The sequence below is a fragment of the Camelus bactrianus genome, chromosome 7 (assembly GCF_048773025.1).
Source record: "Camelus bactrianus isolate YW-2024 breed Bactrian camel chromosome 7, ASM4877302v1, whole genome shotgun sequence".
In the NCBI taxonomy this organism is placed as follows: Eukaryota; Metazoa; Chordata; class Mammalia; order Artiodactyla; family Camelidae; genus Camelus; species Camelus bactrianus.
Window position 1 is genome coordinate 42,500,455 of NC_133545.1, and position 12,670 is coordinate 42,513,124.

Sequence of the window (12,670 nt, forward strand, 5' to 3'; positions counted from 1 at the left end):
CTACTCTAATGACCTTATTTAAACCTCGGGCTGGGCAGGCCCCATCCCATCAGATCTGGGTTCAGAGCTATAATCTGGGTGGCAGTGTGGCCAGTCTTGTAGGAGGGGAGCCAGCCAGGAGCTCCATAAGAATTGCAGTCAATGGCTGGGTATTTCACAAATTTACTCTGGAGAAATTTTGCAAGAAACTAGTAATGTAATGCCATAACCATGCATCTAGTAAGTAAGGCAGAAGCAAGATGTTAGAGAGCTAAGGGGTAACGCCCATGAGGACTGGTCACTGGGTGTCCAACTAGAGAACCCTGTTACTCATTCTAAGGCCAATGCTTAATTCTAGGCAGAATGAGACTGGGGACCAAAATGAGAATCAATCACCAGAGAGCAGATAAAGCAGATTCATTTCTGAGCTGGAATAAAAGCAGTACAAAGAACTTGAAGACTTGGTTGCATAAATATTAAACAAGAAAATCTGGAATGGACGTTGTCCTCCTTGGAAGAAGGTGGGACCTACAGAGAACATCCCGTCAAAGCAAAGGTGGCTGCTGGCAGAACCAGCAGCCTGAGTCTTCAAGAGCTGGAGAGCATCAGATATTCTTCTACACGGCCACAGACTGACATGAGCTGAAGAAGACCAACCTGGGTTCATGATCTGCTTAGTCTACACAGTGATGGCAGAAAAAGGAATGCCTCAAGCCACTTAAAAGCCTGTTTATATCCAGTAAACCTGAAAAGCATCTTAAGAGGACCTGGGGAATGACCCAGAAAATCTGAGAAAGATAGAACTGAAGGCAATATGGAGAGTCCATAGAATCCAATGTTTATATACATCCTTTTGTGGTGCCGACAGATGTTCATGCAGGGTCCAGGAGGTACACAGTTTATTATTAGTGTATTCCAAAATTAAACAAATCCTGTATGTAGAGGCCAGACATGAAGCAAAATCCTTTGGGGCTTTGATTGGCTTTCTTAGACCAGTGGATTTACATCTTCCTGGCAGCTACCCCATTTTGTGGGCAACGGCAGTGCCAGATTTTGGAGACTGCTACTGGCTCCCAAAGTATTTGTAACGCTAAGCACCAAGCTATGGGGACACCATATGCCTGTATTTTGTGTGGGCCGATACATCAGGAGGCACAGTGATCTAGGGAGAGGCAAATGGTTTCCAAGAAAGGGGTCTTAAACCCAGAGAGCACTTCCAGTCCACAACCACCATCCTATCCTTCCAACTCCTCAGTTCTCTCACTATCCCTTTCATTTGAAATATTTTTACTATCCAAATCAGGTGGACAATTTTTTTTTTTTAAGTACAAAGGTATATCAGCTATCCCTTTCTCTGGGACATAATAGGTTAAAGTGTTTTTTTCTATATATTTTTATAGGCTCACATTGACTTTATATGAAGGGACACCCTTGAAACACTTCTATAGATGTAAGTACATAATGGTAAGCATGCCATTGTAAAGCAATTTTTTTTAAAAGTTTGCCTGTGGTTACTATATCTTTGTCCTTTTATTGTCTATTGATGCCTTATGAAATGCACTATGAATATAGGGGAAACTTAGCTGTGTGTATCTGGAAAGAACTCACTCCAAGCCTCTGGCCTTAGTTTACTGCGTCTACAGAATCAGTGGGTCTGATGGCCCAAGTATCTTCCAGAACTACAAGACCATGATTATGTATTTAATAATTGCCCATGCTAAAGAAAATATTTTTAATCTTAAAAAGAAAAATCTTGATTCATTTTACAGGTTATTTTTGGCTTATTTCACTTTAAAAATTCTATTTATTAAATTTGGCCTATCAAGGCTTTATTTTAGGAATACTGAAACTGAAAGCAGGGAATGGAGACTTACACATGAGTGAAACCCAGTCCCCTTACTTCCTTTACCTTTCACCTGCACGTTTCTGGCACTTTCCATCTTTGAGCTCTCTTGCCTGAACTACCTCTCCTCTCCACACTCTCTCTGGAGTTAATAAGTCCACATCTACAATTTTCCCTCCAGAGGACAGGGTTGCTGCTTCTCCAAAACTCTTGGTGCTTCCTCCATGCTGCATTGAGGTGGGAGTGCCTAACACTCATCTCTAGGAGGAAAGCTGTTTTGGCAGAAGCTTTTGCATTACATTTCCCTGTCCTATTACTCGGTGTGCTGTGTATTCTGCCCGCTCTGAGCTGAAGGCCTTCCCAGACTGGGCAGCTGAATGCACTGCACAGCTGCAAAAATTCTAATTCAAGAGCTAGAATTCTTACTCCTGCTCTTTAGACCCTTGTCTGGCCCTGGCTCCAGTCTTCTGCCAACTGGTTCCCTGGCTTCATTATCAGGCCTACCCGGGTCCTGTCTCCACCCGCATGTGGGCCCAGGAAACCACTCCTGGCACCAAACTGAACTTCAACCACACAACTGCCCCAGCCCCACCCAACTCAACTCTCATCTCAGCACAAGTTTGTTACCTTGTGAGATGGCAGACAGAAGAGATGGACACGAAAAGAGGAAATGCCACGGGTGAGGGCACTCATCACCCCCAAACACTGTGACTGTCAGACTGTAAAACTTGTGTAGTGCTTTTCCTCTAAATTCTCAAATGAAGAGAATTAAGACTCCTACTCTTAGAAATAACACTAGAAATGAATGTAGTTTATGGAGAGGGGAATACAATTTCTCTATGTATCTGCACTAGAGATTATGTGAAATTTGCCCTAAGGAAAAATGTTAAATTCAGTATACCTGCATTAATGAAAAAAAATGCACTGTTGGATCATAGACTGCTACTGATATGTAATGTTCCTTAGGCACCTGTAAAAGTGCTACTGGAGAACACAAGCTTTAAAAGTAAAAAATATCACTGAAATTGGAGGTGGGGATGGGGACAAGGAGGTAATTGATTCTCAGCAAAATGCTGGTTTCAAAGAGGCCACCTGATTCAATTTAAGTGCTTAACTGGTCAACATTATGGGTTAAATGCTCACAGAATGGTGTAATCTGGATTGATTAGAAGAATCTCTTTTTTAAATGAAGAGAAAATGTTTCATGACCCTGTTTCCACTCTGTCTAGCTTTAACCAACACACTGTCCTTTCTGCTGGGATAGTCTTGCTCCCAGGGCAATAGATGGGTTAATTCTCATATCTGAGATGGGGCAGTGGGGTGTTGTAATTTGGGGAAATGAAATTATTTCAGTTTTTGTTTTCCCAGAAGGAGCAGGGAGTATTACAAACGTGGTACACATGTAACACACAGGCAAATGCACTTGACAATCAAGCACTCTATTTTGAAATTTAAATAAAGTTAAGATTTTCTTCTGGCCTAGAGGGAAACTTCATTAAAATCAATTAGTTAGTGCAAACCTCCAGAGAATATGGGCTTTTTTTTTTTTTAAAGAAGGTTTAAAGAGGAAGGTGTATACAATTACCTTTCCTGGGTCCCCTGTGAATGTCGGTGTCAAACCTAGACAGGTGGCCAAGTGCAAACAAATGTCCCCGAGAGAGGCCTGGGTACTCCCTGAGTTCTCACTGCGGATATGTAAGTGTAATTAATAGATGTGTATATACTAAGAATGTAATATACATAACCGAGGAGGCTCCAGATTGCACGTATTACCAACTGTGAAGGGCAGGCCGAATGAGATAAAGTTGATGGCAGGCGCTCCCAGGTGAGGCCTCGGTCCAGGGGCGGAGGCTGGGGCCGCACAGCTGTTACCGCGCGCCCTGGTCCCTCCTCCCAGCTGCGGCGGCTTCACCCCCAACCCTCACCCTCCCCTCGCCGCTCCCGACGACGCCGCCGCCGCCGCCGCCGCCTCCCCTCAGCCTCCCGGTCTCTCCTCGCAATCCTTCCATCTCTCTCGCCCCCTCTCCCTCCGTCCCGTCCTCTCCGCTCCCCTCACTCCGCCTCTCTCCCCCTCCCCCAGCCCCTCCTCTCCTCACCCCACCCTGCCTCCCTCCCTCCCTCCCTCCGTCCGCCCGCCCGGCGCTCGCTGAGCCGACACCAGGGGGGCTCTCGATGTAGCACCATGACAGGCATCGCCGCCGCCTCCTTCTTCTCCAATACCTGCCGATTCGGGGGCTGCGGACTCCACTTCCCCACCCTGGCCGACCTCATCGAACACATCGAGGACAACCACATCGGTAAATGGCCCGGGGGTGGGCGGGGGTGCCCGGCGTGCGGAAACTCCTGCCCAGGCGAGAACCCCAGAATGGCCAGGGGTAGCCAGGAGGGAGGAAGGCGGCGGTGGGGCGGGGAGGGTGTGTGCGAGACCGGGGCGTGGGGGTGGCGGGATGCGGAGGCGCGAGGTTTGGGGGGGTGCGGGGAGCAGGGTGGGGGTGGGGGTAGAGGAGGGCGCCCCTAGGTGCCGCGGGCTGGCGGGCTGGGGGATTCCGAGGGGCGTGCGCGCCGGCGGCGAAGTGGTGGGAGTGGGGCTGCGCCGCAGCGGGAGGAGGGACCCGGCGGCGGGGAGATGCGGCGGCGGGGCCGGGCTCCGGGAGCCGGGCGGCGGGCGCGGCGGGCCCGGCGGGGCGGGCAGCCGGCCGGCGCAGGGCAGGGGCGCGGAGTTAGTTGGCCCTGGTGGTCGTAGCTGCCGGGGACGGCGGGGGGCGGGCGCTGCACGCTGCCTGCCGCTTCCGCCCCGGCTCGAGCTGTCAGGGCTCGGCGGCGGCTGCAGCCGCTGGGAGGTGGGAGCGGGGGGGGCGGGGGTGGCTCCACCGCGGCAGCCATTCCGCTTCCTCCTCCCGCCGCCGCCGCCACTGCGTCCTGTCAGCGCCGGTTGCTAGGTGTGGTGCGTCGGGAGGGGGCCGGAGCCGAGGCCGCGGGCAGAGGACGGGGGCTCGTCCTCTCCCCCGGCGGCGGCAAGGCTCGCTGGCCTGGGAGCACTTGCTTTGCCCAGGCCTGGCGCGGACTCCGGGGCGCTGCGGGCTGAAGTCCCGGGTGCACCCGCGGGCCGCGCCCAGCGCCCAGGGCCGCGCCGCCCCGGAGGCCCCTGCGGCTGCGTCCGCTGAAGAGCCATCCCCTGGGGCCCAGGGCCGGGCATTTAAATGCGCCCCGGCTGAAAGATTTGCCTTTCAAATGGTGCTAGGCCCGAGGTGCGCCGGCTGCGCAGGGGATCCGCAGCGGCGGCCTGCGAAGCGCCACGGGCGCGGGGGACGCGGGGGAGGGGGCGCCCTGCGGGGCCGCTGCTTTCTCTTCCTGCCCAAGACCCCGGGGCCTTTCAACAAGTCCATTAATTCACAGAAACCCTTGCACGCATAAACACACTTCTATCTGGAGCCCCCGCGAGGAGAGATGGGTCGGGTTCGTTTGGCTCGGGTGATCCAGCCACCTGCGGAAGGTGTGGCCGGCGCCCACGGGGTGTCCTGTGTGGGCTGGAAGGTGAAGGAACCGCGTGATGCCTCAGACAGACAGTCTAATCCAGAGAACCTGTAAATTGCCCCCAGAAAGTCTTTTCCAAATGAATGCTATGGATTCAGCCATGTGGATGCAGCTCACGTTTCTACGAAGTTGAGAGAATAAATCACTACTATGTATTTATGCACGAATAAAATGAGGCCGAGCTTTAGGCTCCTTCTCTTAGTATAATGCTTTCTCGTTGCACACAGTGTGTGCTTAATAAGCCTTGAATGCTAGTTTAGAATGGTTATGATGGGACATTCAGAATGGGAAATAATCTGAAAATGTTTCCAAAAACGTCTTTCAAAAGATAATCACAATGAGTGATTGTCCAGGTTTTGAAACTTAACAAAGTTTTAAAACATTCATGCAATAGCTTTTGCCCTCTCCCCTGATAAAGGTGTGACAGAAGAACTGGGCAAGCTTTGGTCGTCTTACAGGCAGGAGTTTAATGGAGTAACATATTTGCTGATTCATCATTGAGATTGACTAGTCATAACTGAGGATGCTTAGAGGAGAAATCAGATTTTTTATGATGGATAGTTTAAAATAATACTAAAATTCCAGTAATGCAAAGTTCTAATGAGAATTTTGTTAGTTCAAGTTCCTTCTCTTACTTTCAATAATAAACAAAAGAATATATGTAAACAAATACATAAATGACATTTTCTGACCTAGGGAAGGCTGTCATTGCATATCCTATTCACCACTAACAGTTGTTTCAGGATGAAGTATAATTAATGTGAGTAATAATTTTCCCACATTGCCTGCATACTTGGACTAGCTAGTTAAAAGAAAAGATAATTTGTTTATTAAAATGTGTTAAAGACAGTTATTTTTCTTGAGGACTTAGTTTATATTCAGGTAATTTAAGACTATCAGTGAATCACAAGTTTAAGTTTGCAGAAATTGTCTTTAGTATTGTACAAACATTTTTAAAAGGATTAAGGGTTCCAAAAATTTTCTAAAACTAAACATTTAAGTGATAGTCATGCCCAAGGGGCTAGTGTTTTTCTCTTAGTGAAAATATTAAACAGTTAAGTTTATAACAGTAGTCATGACTTAGGCGAATTTTGTGACATGGCTAACGATGACTATACTTTGGAATTAGTTTGAAACCAGCAAACCTTATGGAAAGTAAATGTTAGAATGAACAAACACTTAAAATTCCTAGGGTGAAGAGACCAGCTGAAACTATTTTGTACTTTGATTGAGGAGAGGCCCCTTACTTTCAAAGACAGCTCCTTATGCAGAAAGAAATAAGAATTGACCTCCAGAAGAATAAAAACAACCTTTTTAGTGGGCAGTGCCATATTAATACATTTCTGAAGAAGAGATATGAGGGAAAATATATCAAACAAAGCATTTGGTGAAAGTTCTATACACACATGTATTGTTAAGTGGAATTTATTGTTTGTGGTTCAGTCTATAAATTTTTCAAGAGAGATTGTTATTTTTAATGATTGATTTACCAGTTCTATGTCCTTGTTATGGAGTGGCTACATTAAAAAGATGCATGAAAAGACTGCTAAGAGATGTATGCCAATATTATCTTTAATTTTTCAAGGAGCTTGTTATTTAGCAATCATAAAGGTATTTAGCAATCATAAGTGGTGGATCCATCTTGAAGACCTTTCTAAGTTACTGCCATTTAACCACTAGTCAAAATCCTTAAGCAGAAATAAAATGAAGGTTTATGAATGGGACTATGGCATATTTCTTTCTTGACAGATTTTTTAAGGCCTTTAGTGCACAATGTTTTCATCATAACTATATAGTTGTTTGCTATTATAGTTAAGTGCATTAAGTTGGGGGTAGCTGTCTCTCTTATTCATGTACACTCAGCTCTTGTTTTTAACCAATTACCCATAACCATTAGGAACAAGTATTTGGGGCTTGTAGAGCCAAAGGAGGTGTGATTTTTCATCATCCTCTGTTTTGGCTCTCTTCCTTTCTCTTAGAGGAGTGTTGGACCCAAGTTCCTGATTTCTTCCTTGCCTTTCACCATTGGTGTAGTCCTGGAGCACCTGTCTCTGGGTACAAGCTGAGTACCCCAGCTGGAACCCTCCCCCCAACTTAAATTGCCTAGAAATACCACAGCTCTGCGGCTGTGAAGTGTTTCTCCATCAGCTTCACTATCCAATCATTCATAGCCTGGCTCTATTTCCTGGAGACAGGAAAAGCTGATCAGAATTTGTTTGCTTCTTACTGTGAGTTTGCAGAAATACTCTTGACATGCACACTGTAGTTAGGTGAAGTTGAACTGGGAACTAAGAATCATAGAAACACTGAGAGCACTAAATTTAATACTGAAAGTCATGTCACAAACTCAAGAAATGTCTGCTCCATTTGTACATACCAGGGCTGTGAAATCTTTTGGCCTTTGGTCTCAGAAGGGCAACTGTTTAATCATTCTTACCAGGTTTGATTATTTGGTGCATTTGTAAAAGTTCTGCATTTTGATTTTATTTATGTGTTAATAGATATTGAGCACCTATTTTGTACCAGGCACAGTTCTAAGCACTTGGTGAACAAACAAAGAATCCCAGCCTTTGGGGAGTTTATGTTCTAATGCTGGGAGACAGATCATAAATCGTCAGCATCAGATGTAAATTATATAGTATGTTGGAAGGTGGTTAGTGGTATGGAAAAGAGAAAGATTAGAGCAGGCCAAGGTGGTCTGGGAGGTGGAAGTGTTGGAATTTTTAATTGGTTGGTCAGGATAGGCCTCACTGAGAAGCTGATAAGTGAGCCAAACCTTGTCAGAAGTGAGGGAGTTAGCCATGAGGACAAACAGGAAACACTGAAGTCTAGGCAGAGGGAACAGACAGTGCAAAGGCCCCAAGGCAGCCTGCACCTCTTAAACTGAAACACAGAATCTGACTGGATTCCATTATTCTCGTGATGGTACTAAACTAACAGGTCATGGAGAACTTCTCCCAGATGTGAGGAGCCTCAGATTTTCCTGTCAGGGCACCATCAGGAGACGGAGTATCGTTGACTAATAGTGGCTTGCAGTAGCTATGACCTAGTGGTTCTTGACCCTGAATGTCAGCAGGTTTCTTGTTGTGAGTTTCTACTTGGTTTCCTCATCCCCAAAACCCAGGTAATAAATCCATGCTGCTTCATTTCATAGGATAGATTTGTAAACCATCTAATTAATAAAGTCAAAGTCTCTGGAAAAAAATATAAAAATATCAATAATGTAGAATTTGGCTTCAGTGATGGTTTGGTAAAAGTTTGCACTATCTTGAAGCACACCACAGTGTACTACATAGATGGATATATGATATGTAGTTGGCTCATGTTATCCCCACTTGATAGGTGAGCAAACCGAGGTACAGAATGACTGCTTAACTTGCCTGTTTCCCTGGCTGGGAAGTGTGATCTGGAATTTGAATTTCAGACAGGTATGCTAAGCTGGGCTTGTGCCAAATTGCTAGACAGTACCGTCCCTACTCCCACTCCAGACACAATTGGTCTGTGGTGCCTCCTTTAGCAATTACATCTGAACCTTTGAGATGAGGATCAGCCAGGAGGCAGCATAGTGAACCTGGCTTGTTTGGGTTTGAATATACACACCTCTGCCACTTGTTGAGCATTTGACTGTGGGCAAGTGGCTTAACCACTGTCGGCCTCACTTTCATCCTCTGTATAATGAGGATAACAGCAGCCCCTCCCCACAGAGTGGCCGATGTGGAGTAAGTGAGTTTAAGTGTAAAGTGCTCATCTGCAGTATTAAATTATCTACGTCATCCAAGTTCCTGCCATTTTGTGTATTTACTAAGTAAGTATGTTGGAATCCTATGAAAGTCTGCATGACAGGTTAATAGATTGTGGGTTGTGTCCACCTACAACTCTGTAAAGTCATCAGGCCCGTCCTGGGAAAGATTGAGAATTGGAAATGGGACACTCTTCCACAGTCCAGTGTTGGGATTGCGGTCTCTGGCCGCTTTCTCTTCTGTGTGGCCAGAGGTACTTTAGATGCTGGCAAAGGCATTTGCCGCTGTGGACTGGAAGGTGGTGTCAAGGCCAGCGGCTTCCAACATGGCCTTTCCTTGTGGCCTGCATTTATTTGAAAAAAAGCCTGGAACTAGAAAGAGGCACTGTGCTGTGGGCCTGTGGGCACATTCCCACGGGGACATTTCCTGTGGGGAGGAGGAATGACTGAATGAATAAATGAATGAATGAAAGGCTTGTCCCTGCCCGCCCTGCTCTTTGCCTGCACCCTGTGGCTTGGTGGCAGGATGCCCTGTTACTCCCTCTACAGTTCACTAGAAGGTCCCAGGGACAGAATCAGGGCAGGCTTTAAGGGTGTGCGTGTGCATGAGCACGCACACACACATGTATGCACACACCACACAGTGGGGGAACCGTAAGTGTAAAACTTCACAGCATTCTCCAAAACACTATTGTCAGTGGCTTTTCCGTTTGCTCACTTCTCACCTGCAAACAATGACCCCTTATAAAACATAGCTAGTGAACATTTTGTCGTATAAGTTTCACAAGCTTCTGATTATTTTCTCCAGTGTCCATGTTTTCTGATGTGTGACTGAAATGTACGGACAGAAAAACTGCCTACAACTGACTGGCTTGACAGAAGCCTCCGTGTTCTCTGGGTAATAGTTTCCTTTAGATGGCATATATTTTGGTAGCATCTCCTGCCAGTGGAGAAGCCTTAAGGCTGGAGCAGGCTGGTGACACTTGATGAAGGGGCTTTCCTAGGACCTTTTGGAAGCCACAGGCCTTGAGTTTTAGACTGAGATCTGAGAGACAGGACACAATGCTATTGAAGCCCTAAAAAATCCTCCCTTTTTTTCCAACTTTTGCTTTTAGGACAAGAATCATACCTAGATTTGTGTCCTTAGATTTCTTTCCCCACCCCATCCTTACCCCTGCCCTCAGATCTTAACAATGCAGATGTGGCCTGGGTACCACTGAAGAATTACTTGCTGGATTGCAGATAATACATTTTGTTTTGTGATGATATAATAGATTTGCTCCATGTTGACTTGGCTAAAGTGTTGAATAGCAAATGTTTATTTAGAATCTGAAAACCAGAAACTACAAGTGTCAGAAATTTATTATATGTTGGGTTTTTTTTTAAAAAGCCTTTCATTTAATATGCTAAATCAGTTTAAAGAAAATTATATTTTCTCCTTGCACTTGGCACTGTAATCTTGCAGCAGTTTTCACCTATTTTTTTTTTTTTTAAAGTCCAGCTGTAAGCGTGGACCAGATTACTTCTCTTTGAGGATGAAATCGTCCCAATAACTCTCTCTCTGCTTTGGCAGGAGTAAAAGTGACTCTTCTGGGTCACTAACTACAAACTCTCTGTCCAGCACCAGAGAGCATTGACAGTCTCCTGATGGCCTGGCTTGCCCACTGGCCTCCTAAAGGAAGCCCTGTTCTTTGTCTGGCTCTACTAGTGCCTCTCTGCTGAACAGACCTTCTTGAAGGGACAAGATCTGGATACCATGTTATTAACTCAGAAAGACTCACTCTTTCTATGGTATTATACATATATAAAATTGATATATATACATTTAAGTATAGATAAGTGGCATATATTCAACATATAAATACATATATAAATAATATATGTATTTTATACATGTATGTATATATACCACACATGTATGTCTGTGTATACATATATACATATGTAGATTTATCTGTGAGTATATAATACATACATTCTCTCTGTAGATCACTATGGATAGTGAGGACTACCACACAGATTTTTGAGTATTTTCTGTATTGCTGATACTTAAGACAGTACTTCGTATTTCCAAGGAATTGAAATTTGTTTGGAGAAACCAGACATGTACAGACTGAGATAAATGAGGAATAATAATGGGGACCGCAGAGGCAGATTTATTGTGAAGCTAATGAATCACAAGCCCCAGGGCCCCTCACTTGTACAATACATGTTTCACCATTTCTGAATACATTGCTTGGGCCCACCCAGCCCTTTCCAAGGCCCTGGAGGAGCCCTGCCAGTGTACACAGCCATGCATTCATAGATGGCATCATAACTTGTGAAACTTGTAGGGTGTAAGATTTTAATAGCAATCGATTTACCTTATCCTTTTTTACTCTGACTTCCCTTCTGTGACATTTCTCCTTGAAGTCAGTGATATCAAGAGTGGAGAGTGTTTTTCAGATACAGCTAAGGGGTAGTTGAACTGGGGATACGTTTAGTTTGGGTTGAGTGGGATGTATTTATATGGTTCACAGTCCTCTCTGTGTCTGGTTAAGTTACTTCTAGCCATCCTGGGGTGGGAATCACCTCACAGGGATGCCATCCACTGTGCTCTCTCACCTGGGGTCCCTACACAGATGGGCAGGGGCAGGTGAGTATCTCAGCAGCAATCTATACCACGACAGCCAGTGGGAATATGATTTGAAATGTATGGAGCCAGAAGCTAGCCTGGAGAATTCTTCTACTTGTTCGATTTGTAAAATTGTAAGTAGAAAAGTCAGTTCTTAATCTAAGTGTATTCGATATGGAAGTTCTTTCTGTTAGGAATATATTCAGTAATGCAAATATACATTTATAAATGCACCATGTTTTTTAGTGGGAATTTTGTGTTTAAGTTTCTTGCTCAATTGACAAGTGTATATATATACATATATATATACACACACACACACACATACATACACACATACATACAGACACATCATTGACAAAATTGACAACAAACAACGCTGAGTGTCATCAATACAAAAAATATTTAAAGCTAGTCAGTGCACAAGGAAACTTGGAATGCCCTAATTCTTATGGCTCACATGTGAAAGAAAATTAATAGAGGTGTTTACAAATTTGACAATAATCCTAAAAATTTACATGGCATTATAAAGAGCTATGAGGCTGAAAGTAACTTCTGAATTATCAATAATTAACAATAAGTTTTGATCAGCCATACTTGAGGAAAGACTGATTTATCTTTGTGACTTATAGAAAATGGTATTAATATAAACCATTGTCATATGAGGAGTAATCAGAGTGTGTAGCCCAAAAGAAATATTTACAGCAGTGTTTCAGGTGGTTAATTAATTCACAGACTGGATTCTTTTTTTTTTTTTTTTTTTCTAGATTTTGATTTTGTGATGTTTTGGTAATGTCAGCTTTAAAATTTTGTATTTTGTTTTGATTTCTTAATCTAAATAATCACTTTTTTAAGCATTTTGTATTTGTAATGTCACTTTCCCCCCCCATAAACAGTCCAAAGCTGCAGGCCCTGCAAAACTTGGGTCCATTTCTTGATACCAATTAGAATCATTACTATG

General features: G+C 44.6%; 1 protein-coding gene across 1 annotated transcript in view; it reads left to right on the top strand.

Annotated features, from left to right (window-relative positions):
* The first annotated feature begins 3,815 nt into the window (after positions 1 to 3,815).
* Positions 3,816 to 12,670, top strand: part of JAZF1 (JAZF zinc finger 1) — a 299,755-nt gene continuing 290,900 nt past the window's right edge. The window contains exon 1 of the mRNA XM_074367315.1: positions 3,816 to 4,119. Within this exon, the coding sequence (XP_074223416.1) occupies positions 4,005 to 4,119 (115 nt within the window). The 5' untranslated portion in view covers positions 3,816 to 4,004. The remainder of the gene's footprint in view (positions 4,120 to 12,670) is intronic.